The following is a 24,978-nucleotide window of genomic DNA, read 5'->3' as shown; positions in this document are numbered from 1 at the left end:
CCCACACAACACGCCCCCTCCCCGAAGGGTGATTTTACAGTCGCTATTGTCATATATCCAAATGTTATTTTTACAGATTTCTCCAAGAGGGGTTTAAAAAAAAAAATCTCAATTCGACATGACAAATTTCTTGAGAAAAATTTTAACAACTATTCAAGAAGGATACACTTATAGAGAAACAAGCGTTCTTTTTGAAGAAGGTATTTTTCTAAGAGTGAGAAACTAGGCTGTCATATTGTATGCGAAATCACTCAAGACTGTAATCAAAAGGGTAGCCTAATAGGCTACAGTTATTAAAAAAAAAAACAGCAAGGCCATCAACAAATTATTTGTTTGTAAATAATTCAGAGACAGACGGAGAGGCGCTTCGCAGCTGGGATGGGACGCCTGTAGTTGGTGTGACCGTGAGAAATCCTGTCACCGCTCCCAGCTAGCAGGTCATCAAACTGGGCCAGAGTCAGCCTCAAGGAGCGCTGGAAGTGGCAGTCATCCAGACGGAGCTCCTGGAGAAGACGGTTAAGTTCACCGAGCTGTGTGCGCCTCCGTTGGATGTGATGAACCCAGACATGTTCTCTGGGTTGGCTTCTCTGACATCTCTGGTACTTCCACAACAGGTAAAGAGTTGCAGTGGTGGTTATCTTTATGGTTGATGAGAATGAAGTGGTGGAAATAAAGGTTGGCGCTCAGGAGGTAAGCCCCGCCTCCTCTGGAGAAGGGCAAATATTCAAGGGTTGTGTTGGTTTTTACTCATCCGAGTTAACGTTGCGGTTTGCATGGTCAAGCTCAAACAAGTTACGGGAGGCGAAATTTGCTGACGAGATTCAACCTAACCGAACAACCCTGTTACTTCCGTTCAAGCTCTTTTCCTCTTTTCTGACTTTATTCTCAAATTTCTGACTTTAATCTCTGAATTCTGGCTTCAAACTCATAATTCAGACATTAATCTCAGAATTCTGAGTTTAAAAAAAAAGGGGGCCAACTCAGACGGTCCTTTGTGGGACACCTAAATAAGTTGTTAATGAAGCCGGACAATAAGTGTTGGATGTTTTGGGAAAGTCTATTTAGACAGTAGTCTTCACAGTGGGCAACCCACTTCCATTGCCAGTGTTAACGGATGGACCTAAAGATCCTCGTGTGGAGTATGTTGCGTGTTGCCTGTGCTCGTGTGTTTGTCCAGCCAGGCCTGCAGCAGGGGCAGGTGTTTGTCCACCCATCGGATATTCAACTCAATGGTCTCGTACGCTTGCTGGATGCACCTCAGCTCTGAGCCCATCTCCTTGGTCAGGGAGCCAAAGAACTCCTGAACCTGAGGTATTAAGTGTGAAGAAGGAAAGAACAATTGCATTGTGCAGATGAGTCCATGCTAATGATTTTAAAGGAGTTACCTTGATAAATGTGAATTCTGACAAACGTTGAAAACGTTAATTGCTACTTTTGAAGGTTTGTTAAGACACAATAGTAGTAGACAAAATAGGAGGTGTGTTCACCAGATATTGTTTAAAAATCTGTTTACTTATTTTGTGTATGTGTGTGTGTGTGTGTGCGTGTGTGTGTGTGTGTGTGTGTGTGTGTGTGTGTGTGTGTGTGTGTGTGTGTTCTCACCTCTTTCAGCATGTGTGGGGTGGAGTACTGGTCAGTTACTCCAATCACCATGCGGGCGATGGAGCTTGAGCCTTCCCCGAACCTTCTCAGACAATACAAAACACACACACACACACACACACACACACACACACACACACACACACACACACACACACACACACACACACAAAGATATTCACTTAAAATTAATTTACTTCAAAAGTAAATGTATTAAGTAATTTACTGCACAAATCACAGTATTAAAATTGAATATAATAACTCAACTGTAGATCACTGATGGAAAGTGTTAATAAGATGATCAACTTCCTCTTTTAGAAGCTAGTTAACACTGATGTTGGCAGGGTTATAAGTTAATATGATTATTATTTCATTCATATATAACCGTTTTCAACATTTTGATGTTTAAGAAGTCGTCAAAAATATGCCAGTGCATTGAACAGCCCAATGCTAAAAGCCAATGTTTTGTGCATCCAGCTAAATATAAGTATATTATACAGGACAAGTGTGTTGAAGGATTACCCATTGAGGTGGACCGTCTTTCTGAGAGGTCTGAACTATGGGCCCTGCACTTTGGAAAAGCAACGATTTTCGGTACGTGAACTGATAATATCCACACAGAAAAACCCCAGTCAGATCCCAGTTGGGTTCGAACCCCGGTCCTTGTTGCAGTGACGTGATCTGTACCAACCATTGAGCCACCATGCCAACGTCAACCCTTTCTAACACATGTGAATGACATGATATGAGAGGCAAACTGACTTCTTGATTAGGGCCGGCCAGTTGGCCCGGAGGAAGTCCCATGTTAGCTTGTAGCCATGGGGGTTCTTGCTAACAGCGATCACCACATGTGGAAGATCCTGGGTCTTCAGAACCTCCCCACGAAAACTCTCCTCCAGCAGTCTGAGAGAGTGAGAGAGATAGAGATAGAGAGAGAGAGAGAGAGAGAGAGAGATAGGGAGAGACAGGAATAAAGACAGAGGGAGGGAGAGAGAGAGAGAGAGAGAGAGAGAGTGAGAGAAAACAAAAGCATGAGTGAGACCTCAAAGAAATTGAAAGGCAATGGAAGGAAGAAGACAACTCAATTGCCCAGAACGGTGTTGTACTGCACATCCAACCGTCTATAACGTGGACCCACATGTGGAGCTTGTCCGTCAGGGGGCTGATGGAGAGCGCCGTCTTTATGCGGCTCTTGACTGACGTGTCTGGGGAACGGCCGTACATCTCATACAGGAAGTCCCACCCCTCTGGAGTGCGGGCTCCAATAGCAAACACGCAGAGGCTGACGTCACTGGGGAGACTGGAGAGGGATGAACATAGAAGACCTTGACATCCTACAGGGACTTGGGTTGAGCAGAAGACAAACATTAACAAGACTGTTCATTCATTCCTGACCCTGCGGGGAACCTTGTCTGCAGAGATTCAAAAACATAATATACAATAATATGCAGCTATTATAAGCAATATAATAGTTGCAACGCTGTGTCCATTTTCACACGGGTGGATGTCCTGCTGAGAACACCCGCGGTAACACAGAGTTTCCCTTAGAGGGTGCCAACTGCTGTTTAACCTAGAAGGGCACTCACATTCGGGTTGAGCAGGCTACACAAGTATGTGGCTGTGGCAGTCTGTGTGGATGAGGTGGTTGCTTTAAGCAGCCTCACCTGGCCCGAGTCAGACTGATTGTACTCTGGGGCTGGGTGAGGCTGCACTGTTGCTCAGTGTGCACAGGTTCAACCATCCACCCATGTCTAATGCTATACGCCACCTAGGGGACCTTACTGGGCTCCTCCAGATAAAGGACACAGGGTGGTGATATTTAAAGCCATTTTATGGTAGAAGTTTGTACATAATGGCCTAATGCTCCATGTTGCCATTGGGGATGGGGATCGAAACCCGGTTCTATCAAGGACCCGGTTCCACTTTTTTCAAAACCCGAAAATCATTAACGTTTGGGCTTATCGATACCACTATTGAGTCCCGTTGTTCATTTATTTTATTTTTTGTCCCATAGGTCCTGTAACGTAATGTTGTGTCCCTCGAGTCGCGTCACAGCATTTAAATCAAATCAATCCAATCACTGCAGCGTGTCCACCAATGTTTTTGAATGTAATTGTAAGCAAAAAGGTATTACAAGTAAAACAAGTGAAGTCTGGCAGTTAAAGGGAAATTCCGGTGTAAAATGGATTTTGGATATGTTTTGTATGATAATGAGTTGAAACGTTCGCTTTGGAGCACAAAAATTGTATATAGACGCTTTCTTCAGTTGGCTGTTTTTAGCCGATTCTATCAAAACGCTATAAACTTGGAACGATGGGGGCATTTGTTATGGTAAAAACTTAATCGCTATTTTAAACCACTTAAAAGGCTAAAAGTAGCCCGACACTTCTTTGGTAGTATAATAAGGGTCTTAACATATAAAACAAGGCATTGAGAACTTTGTAAGTGTACAGATTGTTTATTAAAAATGACATTTTATACACACAATACCGTCAGTAGATCACCCGTCAACGCCATTTTGTTTTTAAGACTCGATAAGTAGATTGGCGAACACAGAGCTTGCGTGTTGCTGACGGATGTCACAATCTCTGTGTTCGTCAATCTACCTATCGAGTCTTAAAAACAAAATGGCGTCGACGGGTGATCTACTGACGGTATTGTGTGTAGCCATCCTTGCGAGGATGGCTGAACGGGCGAAAATCATTTATTGTAAAGGGGGGAACACAACCTCAATGGCCAAGCACATTAGCATTGTGCATCAAATAAAGACCAAATGCAGTACCTTCGACTGTCTCCGAGTTGAAAAGACTGTCTCCCCCTTCTCCTGGTGGACCTTTCTTACAGATTACCTTCCAGATAGCTCTTACATCGGGACCAAAGAGAGGGGTTCAGGGTTGGAGACCAGGTAAAGGGAGACTGACCTCATGTTGCCGTCCAGGACCTTCCAGCTGTGGAAGAGCCTGCTGGCCTTTTCCACACAGGGTGGATGGTTGCACACGCAGGCAAACAGCAGCAGGTAGCTCCTCAGCACCCTCTCAGAGACCGACCCGGAGTCGCTCCACGTCTGCTGGTCGATGAGGGTCTGTAACAGCTCCACGATGTAGCCCTGAGAGGAACACATTTCACCCACTTTAACTGAAGCCATTATTAGAAGGCCGGGCGACACGTCGGCCACTGCAGTATGGTTCAGTCCAGCGCCGCTCCCCTCCGGTCCAGACAGCCCCAACATGCAGTGGATGTTCCCCCATAGAGAACAGAACCAGCAGCAACAGGATGTCCAAATGAAGTCAATACTGTTTGTGTAGCCCTTACTGACGGAAAGTATGTATCAGGGATTTGAACCAGTTCAAAAAACGAAAAAAAAAATCATACATTAATGACATTTCTCTGAAAATGTAATGAAATTAACGTTATTTCATTCCAATTCCAAGTTTAAATTTTAGAAGAACTTGTTTCTATGGTGACTATGACTATGTGTCTAGCAAAGATTTATATTTGGATTTAGTTTTGTTCCTTAGGCTACATTACTGAAGGAGTGAGATTTGGGAAATGACTTCCACTGTCTCACACCGTGATTTACACTGATCAAGAGCCCACCCAACAAAACTAGATTCATTTCCACTGCAATCATAAACATCAGCTCTTCCAAGTTGGCTGATGTCATGAATTACCATCTGCCAGTTTGACACGTGATGCAGGTAGATGACAGCTGGTCAGACAGAATGGTCACCATACACTGCAGAAAGTTAAAATTTGTCAGATTTAACATTTGCAAAAATAATTAAATATTCATTAAAGTAGACCTATTTGCTGCTAGTGAGTTTGGCTCAGAGAATTCTGGCCACAATTTAACACATATCGAACGGAGCATGGAATTAATTATTTCAAAAAGTTAATTGCAACCAATTAAGTCAAACTATCCACATAACTATGTGCTATTCGGTTGTACGTGCATCTTTTGACAGGAACCATTAGACCCCAATACATACATTCATACATACAAATAAATACATATACATTAGGGGTGTAACGATTCACGGATACGAATCGGTATCCGGTTGGATTAAAACAGATGCGACTACATCGATCTGAAATCAAACGTGTCGAAGCCCTCCTGGTCTTATAAGAAGGAGGGAATATTGACAAAAGCTTTGCTATTTTTTAAATTGTGTAGGACAGCGATCAAGTCTATAAATAAACAAATTAATAGGCATGTATTTCTAAATTCATAAATGTGAATTGCCATAAAGAAATGCCATAAAGAAATAAATAAAAAAACCTAAGATTCCATGGTCCATATATATATTTGAAAGTAGGCAATGTCTCTATATAGAAGGCATATTTTAATCAATAGAAAATGAATGTGTTAAAGTTAAACAAATATTAGCTATCTATGTGATTGATTCATATTTCATCAAATCTCACCGGATCGTTAGAACATTGAATCGAATCGCATCGAATCAAATATCAAATGCATCTCTCCTATAAAGGAGAGATGCATACCCCTAATATACATACATGCTGTGGCACCCCGCTCCTCAAACCTCGGCCCGGGTGGGTCCGAGGTGTAGTCATGGACGGCGTATACCGCCGCCACCCACTAACCGGCGACAGAGAGCATCACTTCTCTCCCCCCAATCAGCGAGATAGGGGACACCTGGCCGGAGGGAGGAGAAGGCCAGGAGGCCATCGTAAAAGGAGCAGGAGAGCTGACGACAGGGGAGAACAGGAGCGAGTGGCACGAGGGAAGCGCTGGAGACCACATCTGAATAGAGGCTCACGGAGACCCTATGTATAGTGCATGTGTTCTCTGTTTTGAGAGTTCATTGTAACAAATGCCGAGTTCGGCTTAACCCCGACTCCGAAGCGTGATACGTACCTTGAACCCCGAGACATTGAGGAGCAGGTTATCACATATGGTGGAGAATGCGGGCATGTTGAAGAACCCCACTACAACCCCAAGGTAGACTACCCACCAATCCGGCATGCGGAACACGGACGGGACCGCGACCGCCGCCGCCCAGCATCAACAGCAGATGCAGGTGCAAGCCACAACCCTACAGCGGGAGACCACGGAGAGCATTGCCCTGCTCCGCGAAGCCGTACTACGGCTCACCCAATACGCCGTCCGCGACGCCCCGACCGCCGCCCCGACCAGTCGGCTCACCAAGCCGATGACGACGTGGAGGCGTACCTGGAGGTATTTGAGAGGACCACCCGGAGGGAGAACTGGCCAGAGGAGCAGTGGGCCCACATCGTGGCACCGTTCCTCACCGGTCCCGCCCAGCAGGCGAGCCAAGACCTGCCAGCGGAGACCACCCGACAGTATCCCGTCCTCAAGCAGGCGATCCTGGCCTACTACGGACAAAACCTCGCGGCCCGCGCTCAACGCTTCCACGACTGGCGATTCGACGTCCGGGGTGCGGTACGGACGCAGATCGCACAACATGGTCGTTTGGTGAAGAGGTGGCTAGCGACCAGAGAGGGACCCAGCCCTATAGATAGGGTCCTCATAGACAAAACCATACGACAGCTCCCGCCGGACGCAACTGAGCGCCAGTACCGGGACCACCCAACGACCCACCGAGACCCGCCGAGACCGACGGGGAGCCACGACCCACGACCAAACCGGGACACGCAGGCCCTACTGGACACCGGCAGCATCGTCACCCTCCTCCGCCCCGACTTGGTGGGAGAAGGGGAGGGGGGACCCATGGAGGTGGCCTGCGTGCACGGGGACACCCGGACCTACGAGACCTGCCACGTGGTTGTCCTGACACCACACGGGGTGTTCACGACTCGGGCGGCGATTGTACCACACCTCCCGGTGCCGCTCCTGATCGGGAGGGATTGTCCGATATTCCATCGACTATGGGACCCGGCACGAGAATCCCGGGGCAGGAGAGAGCCTCCCCGCCGGAGGGGGAGGGGAGCTCGGCAGGCCTATGGGGCCACACGGATCCCGACATCCCCCGGGGAGTCGACGGCAGAGGACCAGGGGTTCGAGGGGAACGGACCCTCTCCTCCAGGTTCCACGATCCACACAAGGAGAGGAGGGTCCGCCCGGTCCGGGTTGCCGGGACCCCACCCCGACAACCCGGACACCCTCACGGCGTCCGAGCAACACGACCCACCGGAGGAGCCGGAGAGTTCCCCCCTCACCGAGTTCTCGGGCTTCTTAGCGGGGGGGGGGGGGGGATGGCTCGGCCCGACCAGGCCAGTTCATCAGCGCCCAGCTCCAAGACGAGGCCCTAAAACATGCCTGGAGCCACGTTTTGGCCCACGACGGACAGACCCGGGACTCGGTGAGTCACCTGCCACACCCACACTTCAGCACAAAGGGGGGGCTGTTATACAGGGTAGTGGAAGAAGAGGGGGGAGTAGGGGAACAATTAGTAGTTCCAAGAGCGTACGTGAGCAAGGTGCTGTTTATGGCCCACACCCACCTCCTGGGAGCCCATCTGGGCATGGACAAGACCCGGGAACGGGTCCTCGCGATGTTTTATTGGCCGGGGGTAAAGCGGGATGTCGAGCGTCAGTCAGGGGTGTCCCCAATGCCAGAGGGTAGCGCCTAGAGCCTCAGTCAGGAACCCCCTTATCCCCATGCCAATCATAGAAACCCCATTTGACAGGATTGCTCTGGACATCGTGGGGCCCCTACCAAAGACCAGCCGGGGTCACGATATATCCTGGTACTGGTGGACTACACCACCCGGTACCCCGAGGCTCTACCCCTTCGCGCAGCCACCGCTAAGGCGGTTGCCCGGGAGCTAATGTTACTTTTTAGCCGGGTGGGGATAGCTAAAGAGGTGTTGACGGATCAGGGCTCATGCTTCATGTCTAGAGTAATGAAGGAACTACTTAGACTCCTGCAGGTGTAGCAGCTCCGGACCTCAGTCTACCACCCACATATGGATGGCCTGGTGGAACAATTCAATAAAACCCTTAAGCAAATGCTTAAAAAGGCCATGGACGTTGACGGAAAAAATTGGGACCAGCTATTGCCTCATGCCCTGTTTGCCGTACGGGAGGTGCCCCAGGCTTCCACAGGGTTCTCACCGTTCGAGCTGTTGTACGTACGAAGGCCCCGCGGCATCCTGGACCTAGCCAAGGAGGCATGGGACAGTAAGCCGTCCCCCCACCGCACCACCCTGGACCATGTGGAACAGGTGAAGGACCACATGGCCCAGGTGTGGCCCATCGTCCGGGAACACCTCCAGCAAGCCCAGCAGGCCCAATCGAGGGTCTACAATAGGGGAGCCCAGCTGCAAACCTTCCAACCTTCCAACCTGGTCCTGGTCCCCATGGCAGAATGTAAGTTCCTTACCAAGTGGCAGGGACCCTATGAGGTTGTTGAACGGGTGGGGGAGGTAAATTACCAGGTTAGACAACCAGGGAGGCGAAAGCCTACCCAATTGTACCACATTAACATTTTGAAGCAGTGGAGAGGGGGAGGGGAACCCCCTAACCCTGCTCCCCTGGCGCTGGAGCAGGGGAGCGCCAGGGGAGCAGGGTTAGGGGGTTCCCCTCCCCCTCTCCACTGCTCCCCTCAGCCCGGCCCAGAAGCAAGATCTCGACGAGATTGTCATGCAGCACCAGGACGAATTTTCCGAGATACCAGGGAGGACCACGATCGCACAACATGATATCCGGACGGCGCCGGGAGTGAAGTTGAGAGTTCACCCCTACAGGATTCCGGAGGCCTGGAGGGAGGCCATCCAGGAACACCGGATGCTACAGCTCCGGGTCATTGAGAAGTCACGCAGTGCCTGATCCAGCCCGTTAGTCCTCATTCCGAAGCCAGATGGAACCTATCGGTTCTGCAATGACTTCAGGAGGTTGAACGAGGCTTCCGAGTTCAACGCCTACCCCATGCCCCGGGTGGACAAGCTGATCGAACGGCTTGGACCTGCCCGTTACCTCACGACCTTGGACCTGACCAAGGGGTATTGGCGGGTACCGTTGACCCGGGCGGTCCGGGAGAAGACGGCGCTCTCAACTCCAGGGGGCCTGTACCAGTACACCGTCCATGGAGCCCCAGTGACGTTTCAACGCATGATGGACCAGCTCCTGAGGCCCCAAATGTCGTCTCAGGCTGGAGGAGATGGCGTACCTGGGGTACCAGGTAGGACGGGGAACAGTCCGGCCACAGGAGAGCAAGGTGGCCGCCACCCGGGACTGGCCCCAACCTCGCAACAAGATACAGGTGAAGTTGTTTTTAGGACTAGTCGGGTATTATCAGCGATTTATACCCGGGTTTGCCACGCTGGCCAACCCACTAAATGACCTGACCCGGGAGGCCCTGCCGGATCGGATCACCTGGTCCGAGGTAGCCGACCAAGCCTTTGGGACGCTCCGGGAAGCCCTATACTCGGAGCCGATGCTTATAAACCTCGACTTTGCTTCCCCCCTTATAGTGCACACAGAGGCATCGGAGGTGGGGCTGGGGGGAGTCCTTTCACAGGTCCGGGCCGGAGAGGAACATCCCATCACGTACATTAGCCGAAAGCTACTACCGAACGAGCGGAAATACTCGAAGGTAGAGAAAGAGGCCGTGGCCATCAAGTGGACCCTGGACAAACTAAGGTATTATCTTTCGTTGTGCAAAACTTTACTTTTTACATGAAAAAGTACTTACGTTACTGTATTAAGGTGTTACTTACTACCGGTCACACTGGTCTCCCGGTAACGTCAAAATCCATACCGTAGCGCAAATTCACACCGGTGTACTTTCTATACCGTTTATACCGTACACCCCTACAGCAAACAATACGAGTAAGAACATCTGGGGGACATGTGGGGGCTTATACACGGTTGGCGTCGGGCGAACCTTCATCTGGTTCTCCAGCGTCTTCATGTCCCTCTTCTCCATCAGCTTGTAGATGGGCACCAGCTCGCTGATGCCCTGGGTGACCGCCAGGGACTCCATCTCCCGGGACAGGTACAGGGACAGCTCCAGGGCCGTGTCCAGTGGCACCTTGCCCACACTGGGACACACACACACACACACATGGGATGGTAACAACACCTTTAACCAACTCCCGCGTGGTGAGAGGAGATTAATCAATATGTTGTTATTTTGACGCTGTACATTTACAACATACACAAGTACTTAAAGTTCTCCTTTTATTTATTCAGGTGAGTCTCAGAGAGGCATCTCATTTGCAAGAGAGACCACATAGCAATTATTATAGCAGATAATCTATTAATAAATAATAATCTGTTGCCATCCCAGTTTAGCTTAGTTTAGGAGGTAGAGCAGGTTGTCTGGTAACCGGAATGATGCTAGTTCGATCACCGGCCCCTCCTATCTGAGGGTCGAGGTGTCCCCAAGCAAGAGACCTAACGAGCTGGCTGTGGCCTTGTGTGGATGTCACCGCCGTTGGTGTGTGAATGTATGTGAATGAACCTTTGTAAATTGATTTGGATTAAAGAGTCTACTAAATGCCCTAAATGGAAGTGTAAATGTGATAAAAGGGGAGCCCTGACCTGACCAGCTGGAAGACATTGTTGATGAGGCTGGCGCGGTCGCTGCTGCTCAGGGCCGTGTGGTTGGTCTGCAGCAGGTGGGTCAGGCCACTCCAGCCCTGCCCCTGGTAGTGCACCATGTAGTAGCCGCTCATGTCCACGTTGAACTTGACCCAGTCCACCTCCTCCTCCAGGTACAGGACGTCTGCAGGGACAGGTACACGTTGGACCCACTCAGACATGAAAGCATTGGGTCAGCGTGACTGAAGCCATGTTTGGGCCCATGTACCAGTGGTTCTCGGTCAGTGGTCCCGTATCGGGTCCTGATCCATTGGCAATTTTGCCATTTTGATTTGAAATGTAGCCAATAAATAATAATAATTCTGTTTTTTGACCTCTTTTTACTGTATACTTTGATTGTAACTACTTAAATGTGCATAATGAGAAACTGGGTGTCATGAACCCAACTTTAGTTGCCCAAACCAAATAAGTTTTCATCTGGCAACCATAGTCACCCCTAAAATTATAGGTCTGAAAAAAAAGTCGAAAGACAAAGTTTGTGTTTGCTAAACATGATGCAAAAGTGACAGGGTTCTCACCAGTTTTGTTCTCCAGCAGAAAGCGTTGGATGGTGTTTGATTGGCTGGTTTTGTAGGTCAACGGGATCTTCCACAGGAACCTATCGACGCACAGCATTAATGCTGATGAAGACATTGGTGACCATGACAGTAAGAATCATCTCTTTTAACACACCATGAAGCAAAGGTAGGAGATGTTGGACCCCTACTCATTTATTACACCTTGGTTGACTGAAAATACCGTAGGATCGTCTCTCTTAACAGCCTGCACGTTTTTATTGGACATAATGGCCCTGCCCGAGCAGGGGTTCCCTGGGTGAGCTCTGTAGACTTTACCCGTCGCTGAGGGCGGGACCGTCCATCTTGAGGTAGCGTTCCTGATGGAGCCTGACCTCGCGACCTTTCACCTCCACCGTGACCAATGGGAAGCCCTCCTGCAGCGTCCAGGTGTCCATGATGGTGCCCACGTCCAGCTCGTCGTCTGTGTACCATTTCTACACACACACGTAGACACACATTCAACCCAACACACAACAACCACAATCATTATAATTCTATAGTAAAATCCCATGTTTCTTTTTTGTATTATATTATAATATATTTTATATTCAAGAAGTCACACAATGCAAAGCCTGCCGGACATTTGTTGTACAACGGAAAGTTCTGTGACATTTTGCCACCGTCCGTGTCAGTACGTAAACACAGGTTCATTCCACGATATTCAAAATCCCGGCCAATCAAATTCCTGATGTTCAAAGCATCAAAGCAGCCAAACGAGAAAGCGGGAGGAACAGGAAATACCGTTGATCTTGAGGCGTATTCAGCAGAGGATTATGGATATTCCCAGCATGGGGGGGCACGCGCTCTACTTCCCTGGCTGCTAAAGTTGTCAGAGAATGGAGGTACGTCGGTACTTACAAAGCCCCCGGGTCGCAGCTTCCCCTCGGAGCAGAAGGCCTTCTGCTGGACTCCGCCCACCTCGAACTGGTCGGACTGACACACCTGTTGGGGGGGACACACAACTCCTTGACGCGCATGTAACCACACTAGGACACGTTGTTTTGGCTACGATTGACCTCTACGTCCAGAAATCCTGTTGCCTTACAACGTAAAACAAAGAAAGCCTCACAGAATTCTCTGTATTAACTGTAATTTGATTATGATTATTTGTTTGAGAGTATGAGCAGAGGACAAAATAATAAGTTGAAGAACACACACATGAGGACGGTGGGGACGCCTACTCACGTTGGAGAGGCTCTGCCAGAGGTGGCTGTTGACGGTGTTCTGGTAGCTGTAGCGACGGAGGTAGCGGATGATGCCCTCATTGAAGGCCTCTGGGGTCAGGAAGTCCCGCAGCATGTTCAGGATGCAGGCCCCCTGCGGTCACACACACAGACCAGTGGAGGCTTCTCCCGTGAGGAGAGGGAGGAAGATACTCCTTAACATTGTTGAGAATAATAAATGTAGATTGCCCATACTACTGTAATGAATGAATGCCCTTCAATATGACTACTTTAATGCCTTTGTATATGTAATGTTTGTTTCCCTCGGTAAAGGGACATTAGCTCCCCCTATCACCTATTGACAATTACTTCAGAAAGGACGTTCCTTCCTCAGCCTCCATTGACTCCCATTCATTTCCCTGAAAGTGTTGGCGGCCGGTGAATAACATGGGGTTCAATGGGAGAGAGGAGGAAAGTCCTCCTCTGAGTGGGTGTGACTAGCTAAGGGATCTGGATCCCGCCTACGTCTGTTCATAGCTCATGGCTGCGCTATGAACCAATAAGCAGGAGCCCTGACTGTGGAGCAGCCTGGAGGGAGAGGTTATCCCCTAAAGTCTAGGCTACGAGAACCAATGAACCCGCTCAGTCGTATGCCTCGTTTCACCGAGCGGTGCGCTACTGGTTGTTGCGCTACACTGCGGCACTGTTCGCCTATATTGGCGTTTCAGTAGCCCTCGGCCGGGCTGCCCACGGCCGGGCTGCCAGCGGCCAAGCCCGCGTTGATGATTGACTTGATCTAAAAATGAAGTCCCTCAATCATAATTGGCTTAACCCCATGACCAACATTCTGAAACATCCATTAACATCCACATTATATATTAATGTTGTACATTGTGTTGTATGTTCTGTTATATTAATGTTTTACATTGTGTTTTATATTCCGTTATATAAATGTGGTACATTCTGTTGTATGTTGTGTTTTATAAATGTGGTACATTCTGTTGTATGTTGTGTTTTACATTGTGTTAGATATTCCGTTATATAAATGTGGTACATTCTGTTGTATGTTGTTAATTCCCCCCATGCGGTGCCGCCCTCTCGGCCTGGTCGCCCTTGAGACGCCTTCAATGTGTTCCACCGGGATAAGGGTTAAAAAAGGACGGCACCTTGCTGTACGAGACGTCATCAAAAATCTCTCGGATCTGGGAGGGGGTTTCCACCGGGGTGGAGACGGGATGGGAGGAGCTGAGAGAGTCGACCTCCATGGCGTTGAAGCATTTGTCCAGAAAGAAGTCATCCTATGAGAGGAGGGACAAGTCAATGAAGAGGTCAGAAAGGTGGAGGGTTAGGGAAGTGAAATTAGTTTCCAGCCTGATGACAGTGTGGCAGGTGTGTAGAAGGTACCATTTAGGGGATTTACATTGAGGGGATTTTGCTGACACTTTTTTCCACAGCGACTTTCAACCATTCATTCACACATTGACGGCGAGCCAGCTCGTCAGGAGCAGTCAGGGTTAGGTTCCATGCTCAAAAACACCTCGATACTCAACTAGGAGGAGTCAGGGATTGAACTAGCATCCTTCCGGTTACCAGTCAACTTGCTCTACCTCCTGAGCTACTGCCACCAAGTATCAGGTGAAGAGAAGGTGCCAGGTGTATAGAAGGTAAAAGGTGTATAAAAGGCGCCAGGTGTATAGAAGGTACAAGGTGTAGAGAAGGTGCCAGGTGTAGAAGGGTTGAGCACTATGCGTCTCCGGAGCTCTCACCACTTGAAGCTCGGGGTAGGTGATGTCCACCGAGACAAACTCCATGAACTTGGCGAAGCCCTCGTTGAGCCACAGGTCGTTCCACCACTCCATGGTGACCAGGTTCCCAAACCACTAGACACCAACAGGAACACCCAGTTAGCCATCTCACCCCTGGATATGGCAAACTCATTTTGATCTTCTTTAAGAGAGATAATATGTTACTTCACACAGGCTCTTTGGTACGTGAAACCTGAAGCTCTTGCTAATTAAAAAAAACATCTCCTATACTAGCTTCACACACACACACACACACACACACACGCGTGTAGACGCTAACTTAAAGACTACAGGGATCTTCGTTCATTGTTTTGACTCTGCCGCAACGTACAGGAATCTCATGTCTAACCTCATCAAAGTGTAGCCTGGAGCTGGCATAAAATAACAAATCTTGCAAATTGTACATTTAAAATAGTATTTTTTTTTCATTTTTATCTCCATATCCCTATCAGGTGAAAAGCAAGATCCAGATGAAAGGTTACCTGGTGGGCCAGCTCGTGAGCGATCACCATGGTGATGCCCAGCTTGTCGGAGGCTGAGGACTTGGGTTGGAAGAGCAGGCCTGCCTCCCTGTAGGTGGTCAGACCCCAGTTCTCCATCGCCCCCGACTGGAAGTCTGGGATGGCCACCAGGTCTGCAGGGATCAACAACACAACATCTATTTGGATAGATTTGAGTACATTTGCATTTCCTCTACTCTGCTCTAGACATACCACTACGACTGTGCTGGCTTTAACTTGTTTGAAGAGGGGAAAAAAGGGAAAAGACTAAATGGGACTATGATTATAGCACTCACTCAATACAATGAATATAATTATTCCTATTTAAAGTGATAATAGAAGGAGTCCCAACAAGGACTCCTTCTCAGCCATGCATGGCTGAGGAGTAGGTGGTGTCCGATGGATGGAGTTTCATTCACAACGGATTCTTGATTCCTAAAGACATCTTAGGGGTGTAAACTTTAATTTTGGTCTTTCTGAACATAATGTGCTACTATGTGAACTATTCTGTGTTCAGAGACACAAGGAGCCTCTAGATGGCGTTTATACAGTCTCTCACAGAAAAAACATTTTAAACTGCAGATGGAAGATTGTTTTTATTAGAGGCTTGTTTTCTGTTCCACATATATTGTGGGATACAGACAAGGGCTTCGTAACATCTCACTTGAACTCATCTTATCTGAATACATGTAAAAAAAAAAAGGATTCTCCCTAAACGTACAGATCTTGAGACTAGGGGTGCAGAGGTGGACTCGAGTAATCATCGAGCAAATCATAAAAAAGAATACAGAATTATTGTAATATTGTAGTTTTCCAACACGTTGATATGTAATTCAGTAAAGTTTTAGAGCAGGATATATCTTTAAATAGTCCAAAGCTGTTATATATATTATAAACAATTTATTATTGCGTTATTTCATACCTTTATAAAGTTGTCTTTGCCCTTTTACCACAAGGTTCGTATTTGTAGTTCTATGAATTTATTTATAATGATGGCAAAGGGTTGTACACCAATCACGACGAGGGACTGGACCACATACCCTGCTTCGGCAGCGGGTAGGGGATGTCGAAGAAGTCATCGTAGAAGTCCAGCAGCTTGACCGCAGCGTCCAATGCGAAGGAGGTCTGGTTAATCTTCTCTGGTGACGCGTAAACGGAAATCTGAGGGATGTCATATTTTCAAATGTTCACACACTCACACTCATGCCACAGACCTAGTGATGAAGAGGTTAAGGGTTATCAAGGTGTCCATGTAGCATCAGCAAACAGGGTTTCATCAAATTCCTTGCAATCTCACATAATTTCAGTGCATCAATGTCCTTTTTGTTTCAGTTAACACATCAATAAATAAAAGGGGCGGTATGACTAAATCACAACAGACAAGATGCGTCAATGAAACATTCAACCACCCAATCAGATCCTCCATTGTATGACTAATTGGTTTGATAGCCAATGGGATGGCTACTTGGTTAGAGAGTTAATTGTATGTCCATTTAAAGATTCCTCAGTCATCCCGTAACCCCCTCCAGCTCACCTTGACCCCGTGTTGGGTGGTCTTGCTGACAGACAGGAAGTCGGACACGATGAAGGCGACCAGGTATGTGCTCATCCTCACACTGGTGTCAAAGTAGTCCTTCAGCAAGCCCCCGGCCAACTCTACTGTGTTTATCTTGGAGAGGAAGAGGAGCAGTAAGAGAAGTACAACCTGGAGGAGAACGTCTCGAGGGGAACAACACAATCACCACTACAACACAGTCATCAAAGCGGAGTGATATGCTGCCATCATCACCACAAACATCCACAAACACCAGAGTAACACTTTCCCCAAGGTCCCACTGTGGCCACAGCAATAACATCATCACAGCAACCAGACAGTGGACACAATAGCAGGTCTGACCCTCATGTACCTTGGGCATGTTGGATATGGCGATATGGCGTGGCTCTCGTACGATCTGAATTGTGAAGTTAGCTTTGAACGCCGGCTCGTCAAAGCATGGGAAGGCTGCCCGGGCGCTGGTGGCCTCGAACTTGGTGGAGGCCACGTACCTGGGGAATAGAGGTCAAGCTGTTAGTACTTCAGTTGTACAGCTGAAGCCCTTCTTTAATCAACATATTTGGTCAACATCACCACGGAAGTGTTGTATATCCACAACATAGACTGATAGTCACCTACCTGATCTCCCCACTGCTCGCACGGTAACTGCTCTTATAGAAGCCGTGATAGTTATCTGACAAGTTGGCGGAAAACTCCAGCAGAACGTCATACGTCCCGCCTTGGACGAGGACCCGGTCGGAAAGAAGAGCTAACTGTTCAGAAGCAGGGTGCTCTAGGAAGCGCAGGGGGGTCGGAGGTGCCCCTGGCACCAGGAGCGTCACCTTGGAGATGAGCAGCTCACTGCTGTGGAGGACGATGGTCGTGGTGTTTTCTAGGACCTCCAGTTCGATGTGGACCACGCCGGTGAAGTGGAGTGTGTTCATGTCGGGGTGGATGGTGAGGTTGTAGTGAAGGGGAACCACTGTCTGGGGGAGCCTCATGCGTTCCCAGGGGAAGGCTTGGCCGGCCGGGGGAGGCGTCCCGGCAGCGTCGCTGCCCGGTAGCTGTGCCGCGAGGGAGGGAGCGCTGGCCTCCAGCAGGAGGAGTACGAGGAGAGGAACAGCTAGCATGGTGGCGACGAAACGTTGGGTTTACACCACTCCTACGGGTTACAGTAGGAAAGGGAGAACACTGTTTATTTTAGCAATCTGGGGTTGTGAGGTACAACAGCAGAATATCACAAAGTTTGATCCTGCATTGAAAAAAGAAACGGCCTAAGAGGCTGGGCCTTTCTCAGGCAAAGAAACACTGGGGTCAATTGCTGAAAAAAAACACAACGCAGTGCTTTTCTTACTGTTATGACAAGTAGTCACATTAGCTCCTTACCTCCTAGCTTATTATCAGAGCAAAAACTTATTATTAAACGTCCATGAGTGATGAGCAGCTGAGGAGTGGAAGAGCTGGGTCAGGTTCCCTGGCTCTCTAACTGCTGCTAGGATGCCATCCGCTCAAAGGCAGCTCTTGAGTTTCAATCTGCTGCTTTAAAGGACATACATGCCTTACAGTTGGAGGAAACTATTATAAAATATAGGTCGGAAAAAGGGGAAAAGGAAGCATGAATAGTTGCAGCAGATGCCAAAATTGAAAACTTCCAGGCTAGGAGGGAAGGAACCATATGGGGATGATCTGAATGTCTATTATGAAGAAGCAAGCAAGCCAGTGGAACCTCCATTTACTGACGATTCTGCCTTAGATTTTTTTCAAGTAGCTGCTGTACGTAAGACCCCACTTCAGAGAGCAGTTGGCCACATCTGTAGTAGCTCTTAGGTAGCCACTAGTGCATCTAGTCCACTACTGGGAGATCCGGAAATCAACGTCTTTCACGAAAACCTCAACACAATAGAGGCTAAAGAGGAATCTGCTGATCTCATTATCATGCATCAAATGAATCCGAACAACCTAAAGTAAAAGAACCAATATTTTATGGCAATTGGTTACCCACTTTCTTATCAAGCTTTTAATTCATACATTAGCATATTTAATAAAGGACAAGACTAGTAGATGTCAGATAGTCTCTTTACTTTCAGGTCATGTCAGACCAGATATTTGGTTCGTAGTTGTCTGCACATGGATATGGGCAGAGGATTTCCAGAACACATGTGTCTGTTTAATAGACATTTTGGTGACAAGATGATCTGAAATTGATTACCTGGCACTGATTATAAGGCACTGAACTGAACATCAAAGCAGATAATGGGAAATCACTTAATTCCCAAGGGAATGTGCAACACCATACAAGACTGAACAAATGGATGAACTGGATGTTACATCCACCTTAAAGCGGATAGTAATAAAATTAAGCACACATGCTAGATTCAGACATCTTTTGGAATTCATTGAGCAGCTTAACATTATATTACACCCAGGGTTTGGAGACATATTTACATTTGAAGGCATTCAAAACGCTTTAACAAAATAGCTGTTCAGGCTGAGGTATAGCTATGAGAAGTCCAACTCCGTAACAAACGGAAAAAAGTTAACAACAGAAGCGGTTTAAAGACCATATCAATTACAATTAGAGCATTTGGCAGACGCTTTTATCCAAAGCGACTCACATCAGTTAATATACACATTGACGGCAGAGTCAAACATGCAAGGCGACACACAACTCATCAGCAGCAGTTAGGGCTAAGTGTCTTGCCCAGGGACACATCAACCCTCAGCTAGGAGGAGCTGGGGATCGAACTATCAACCTGTCGGTTGCAAGACAACTGCTCTTCCTCCTAAACTAAGCCGACCCAGGAAAAGGGGCGTGTGTGGGTCAGTGTGGAAAGGGTGGTCGGACGTCATACAACCCCTAGCTCGAACCCACCCCCTCGCCACGGGAGGGAATCATATTCGATTGATCCAATATTGGACTGATCCAATACGATGTTGGATCAGATCACTAGAAATAGCAGTTATGATGAGAGGGAAACATAACTGCCTCCCTAGTAGGACCCTCGTGCTTCCTACATTTCAAGAACATATCAAGAGTGCACTTTAAGTCATTCCTAACTATGTTAGGCCTGTTTCGTTCACGCTTTAGGGAATTGATAAAGAATATATAGTGTATAACTTGTATATATTTTGCATTTATAATAACTAAATGTGGATTTACCTGTGTCAGCGGCGGCTTCTCCCCCAAAGTGAAAGTGAAAACAAACGATTCATTGCAGGTGAACTGCATGCTGGGAGCGTCCCCAAAGGTAGACTAAAGTCGTTTCGTGAGACAGGTCAATCTCTGAATGTAAAGTTATTCAGTTTTCAACTGGTGTATACAGTCTATGTTATGAACTTGATTGACTTTATTCAAAGGTTGTTTAGTTTTTGAGATGCTGCGCACAGTTTGAAGTGCATTGTCGGTGTCATAAACAAGACTTCCGTATTCTCTAAACCTCTAAAATTAACTTTACAAACTATTGCATTAGTGGTATGAAGTAGGCCTAGTTTCACCAAATATGAGGTTTCCATTTGATACAGTGCCGAGGCAACGAGGACCGGGGGGAGTGGGGTGGAGAGACAGCTGTTGGAAGCTTTGGCGAGGCTACCCCCACCTGCCCAAGCGGCCCCCTCAGAGGATGAGCTTTTCTCAGAAGCCTTCCCTGTAAAGATTGTCTCCCCAGCGGAAGGCAGACCTGAAATTTCCGATTCACAAGTTCATCCAGGAGGCCAACACTGTGAAGCCCAATTTGGAAAGATTGGACTAGCATAGGTTCACTAGGGGGGGGGGGGGGGTTACACACACACACACACACACACACACACACACACACACACACACACACACACACACACACACACACTTAAAAAATAAAAGCACTCTAAGAGGGCATAAATGTGACTTCATGTTCTTTATTAACCATAGCACAACGTAACAGCTTTAACTGTTCATTTGTCTGCTGTGTACAAAAATGTTTAATTTTGGTTAGCTGCTAAATGTGTAGGATGATGTTGCAGGATACACTGCTATTATATATAAATTATATGTTCTTGAAATAGAATGGACACTGCATTATCCTTATCTACAATTATATTAAAGGTTGGCCCCCAATCATTGTGAAATAATTTAAAAAGCAGAAAGGGGGACACTTATTTCTGACTAATTATTTAAAGAACAATAATTTACCTCTTTACTGTCTCACTGAAATATGAAATATGAAAATGAACTGTTGGTGTTTTTTATGTTTTTGCCTTTTGCATTTATTTAATTAAATTCATAATGCTGTTGAATGTTACACATACATGCTTTTTGTTATAGTGTTGTAGTGCAGTGTAGACATAACTTGTTAAAGCTGTATCACCTCATAATAATACTGATAGAAATAGAGACAAAGTTCTCTGTGATATGAATGTGAGCTGATGGCCTGACGCTGGCAGGTCAGCAGGCAGCGTGAGGTTGCCGGACCATAGCTCTGCACCAAAAGCAGAGTTGGCCAGAATCCCACCATCACTGGTTCCTCTGAAGACCCTGACAACATAATCCTGGAACAATATTGGGCCTCCACCACTGCCAAGAGAACTAGAGAGAATGTTCCCTTGTAGCTGTAGAACTGGGATCCTTAGTGAGCAGGGGCTTGGAGGAGAACAACATGTGTGCCATCGAGTGCTCCACAGCAGAGGAAAATCCCACCACTCCTCAAACCTCCCTGCAATTGACCCCCACTCATCTCTGGTGGGCACAGCCATGAACTCCCTTACAAGACAGACCCAGATATCAGTGGCAACATCGGGAACCATGCCAGAGACAGTGGAGACCCCAACACGGAAGCTGTTAGTGATGTAGGTGGTATTTTACATTAAATGTGTTGGAAGTAGAATCTTTTTGATATGGCTGCCCTGGTGGATAAAATAAGAGCTCATTTTACTTTGAAAAGTTTGACTCACAGTTCAAAAACTTACACACAACAACAGTTTCTGATCTTGTCAGACTGGTTTTAACACAATCAGTGTGTTTACATGACACTCGAGAAAACCAAATTATTGGATTTGTCAGACTATGATTGGATTTTTAAGATGCATGTATACACATTAGTCTGACTGATTTTCTCACCGCCATGTATACTCGGACAATTGCAGTTGTCCAATTGAGGAGCATAGTCGAACTATGGCTGTAATTGGATAACTGGTGCATGTAAACGTACTGAATGTGTTTAGCAACCTTGTAGTAATTCTACGGGTGATGTGGGGATAAAGCTCTTATACAACATTTTAATCATCTAAAGATAACATTAACTACTCCAAATCAGGCTAATCTACGTTTATTTTGGGTTCATACTCTGTAGTAAGTGATATTAATTCAGCTGACTTGTGACATGCAAGTAAATATGTTTTGATTTTGACTCAACAATTATGAAACTACCACTCACCGTAGGCGAATTTACGAAGCCTACTATGGCCACGCCAAGACCCCGAAAAGACACGCTTCGATTGGTCGGTCACACACGTCACCACCCCAATGTGATTGGTCCGTGACACACGTCACCACCCCAATGTCTTTTCTTGCCAGAAACAACTTGTAAATGAAACTTGTAAATGAAATGATGGTTATTGGTTTGTCAACAATAACTTATTGTTACTACTGTCAAATTGTCAGTCTGAGGTAAATTCGTGAAAGTGGATTTACTCAGCAGAGGACGACCATGCAAAGCCTACCGTTAAGGATCAATTTAGCGTGTAGAAGTCGATTTAGCGTGTAGAAGCGTGTAGAAGATGCTTTTACACGTATCTCGGTTGTAATAAGTGTTTGTTTTTTTCGCAAATATGTCGCAAATATGACAGTATGACTGACCCAAAACCTGCCCCACAGTATTTAGAAAGACCAACTCTATCATCAGTATGACGGGTAAATGGTGCCATATTTGCCAGACACCTGGCAACGTGTAGCAGTTGCCAGAGCTTGAGGTTAGGAATAAGTGAATGGTTGAGAGTAATTAATTGCTCTCAACAATTCAGTTATGGTTGAGAGTAATACTTAATACTTTTTTTAATAACATTGAAGAACAACACAGAGTGACTTTGTCCTTGTCCTTTCACTAACATTATGAATAACAGAACGTTTTTCTGCAAGATTGAGTCGAGCAGGGATGCAAATGGATACAGAGCAGAGTTCAAAGGGAGAATGGAGACCAGAGAGGAGGTGGACAAATGGCTGGTGGATTTCCAGACTTCCTCCACCCTAACGTGGAGGAAAGCAAGAACCTATCCTCATTCAGGGAGGTATAACGCTTACAGAGTAAGTGCAGCGTGGAAGGGTAGCATACAGGGACAAACAGGGACATACGGGGACAATGTGAGGCTCTGAGTTGTTTAGGCAAGGTCATTGCCCTTCATCTGCCCTGGACACTCTGAAGTATGACCTGCAGGAGGAAGACGGGGACAACTTCTTCCTTGTAGCAGCTGACCGGTCTGTCGTTCCAGACCTCCAGTTCTGCTACAGGTTGGTCTATTAGTTGGTCTCTCATCCAAATCATCTCTAGTCGTGTTTAATTTATCTCTCAACACATCACCTATAACTGCTTGTTTGAGATCAGCCATGATCATTTCAGTTCCAAAATAAAATAACATTGCCAGACGTAATGACATGCTTATGTGATGTGCAATATATGGTGCCTATGTTGGTGCATCGATGTCAACTGTGTGGTATGGGTGAACACTTCAAGACAAATTCCCATTAAAGGTATGTCCATACATGTGTGCTGATCATCATCGATGAACAGGCTGCACCACCGCCTCGGCAGCAGGCAGGGGGCAGCGCCGAGGCACCACCGCCGCAAGGCAGCGGGGCTCCGGCGGGAGACAATCGCGGGCAACAATCCCTTTCTCCTCCATGTCGCAGTGCATGTACTTCATAGAGTCAAAGCCAAAGTTCCTTTCCCCCAATTCCTTCTCAACCATGGCTGAGATAACCCCCACTACGAGTATGAGACTATGAGAACTTTGACTGCTCAAGGGGCCTCCTTAGTTACGGAGTCAGATTAAGGAGTCGCAGTAGTATACTTTGACATTTTAAAAAAGTTCAGCAAGAAAGGCGCAGAGAAGAAGAAGGGGGCGTTCCAGTCTGCGTAAACGAGATCCCCCACCACACGAAAACGCCCATTTGTATCTTCAGTGGGATGATATTGTAGCAAGTTGCTTTACTTGTCCAGTTGGTGTGACCAGTGCTCCATGCAAGCACCAACGTGCAGTTGTGCAGACACTTAACGTCACAGAGGCAGTCCCTGAAACCAGCACACCTCTTCTGAGGCAGCTTTTCCATGGACTCGCCTATGGTAAGTGATAAACTGTATATGCCTCATTCTCACATTAAATTCCACCCACAAAAAATGTCCCAGGTTAGATTGACACTAGCAGTAGCCAGGTCAACTTTATTGGGACCAGTGCGTTCTCAAACATGCTATCCCAGTAAATTTGCTGTGTACGATAATGACATAGTCATTGTGGATTGTTTGTTATTAGATGAAGTATATACTGACACATGCAACAACAAATGTTTGCTTTCCACTCTTTTTTTGGTTTGCACTCCCGAGGACTGGTTTGTGACACTGGCGTATGACAAGGCTGTGGTGGGTGAGTACAAACATCTAATTCTAGCTGTATTTGCATTTGCAAGGCTATGGCTGTGAAATTTATTGCAGCTCAAATAATCAACTTCCATTTATTTTTCTGTAATAAGAAGAAGATGAGTGCTGTGGGTGCAACGATGGAGATTCAGCTGGACCAGCTCCAAAGACAATCTCAGGTAGTAACGGTGTTGCAGTAAGATAATCATGTGTGTTACACTGGAGAAATGCTTCATATGTGCAACATGTAAGTCTGCTTGAAAGATTTAGAATTATTGATGTATTTATTGTGGCAGACTGCAGGGAGGAGTGAGGGGAGTGGTAGGTCTGGCAACCTGCTGGCTCCACCCCCAAGCCTTACATGGACTTCCTCACTTTAACAAGGCAAGCCTGGGGATCATTAAGCAGGGGTGCTTGGGCTTTAAGAAGCTAGCAAAGGACAGGCATGAAGGCTAGGGCTAGCAAAGGACAGGCAGGATCTGTGTGATCGCCTGGAAGCGCGCTACGGCCCACGAGAAAGAGACAGGTGGAAGGTGTTGGACTGATATTGGGCTGTAGCATAAAGGAGGTGGATGACCCTTTTCCCACCCTGATTTTGGTTTACTAGGTAAATTTTAAATGTGAACTGCGCTCTGTGTTGGGTCGTTTTGTCTATTTAACTTGGTGG

General features: G+C 47.0%; 1 protein-coding gene across 1 annotated transcript; it reads right to left on the bottom strand.

Annotated features, from left to right (window-relative positions):
* Positions 1-199: 199 nt before the first annotated feature.
* On the bottom strand, positions 200-19,916 carry LOC307085944 (endoplasmic reticulum aminopeptidase 1-like). Its single transcript, XM_079750894.1, has 19 exons — positions 19,871-19,916; positions 17,350-17,872; positions 17,084-17,222; positions 16,711-16,845; positions 16,217-16,337; positions 15,159-15,310; positions 14,638-14,751; positions 14,038-14,169; positions 12,894-13,025; positions 12,567-12,650; positions 11,985-12,142; positions 11,670-11,749; positions 11,092-11,275; positions 10,433-10,589; positions 4,524-4,708; positions 2,741-2,902; positions 2,365-2,505; positions 1,603-1,684; positions 200-1,306 (listed from the first exon to the last, which is right to left on the bottom strand). The coding sequence occupies exons 2-19, from the start codon at positions 17,838-17,840 to the stop codon at positions 1,121-1,123; spliced, it is 2,835 nt and encodes a 944-aa protein (XP_079607020.1). The 5' UTR covers positions 17,841-17,872; positions 19,871-19,916; the 3' UTR covers positions 200-1,120.
* Between the last annotated feature and the right edge of the window lie 5,062 nt (positions 19,917-24,978).

The sequence above is a fragment of the Pollachius pollachius genome, assembly GCF_949987615.1.
Source record: "Pollachius pollachius genome assembly, chromosome: 1".
NCBI classification, from domain to species: Eukaryota; Metazoa; Chordata; class Actinopteri; order Gadiformes; family Gadidae; genus Pollachius; species Pollachius pollachius.
Note: the sequence above shows the minus strand (reverse complement) of the source record. Positions and strands in the feature narration are given on the sequence as shown.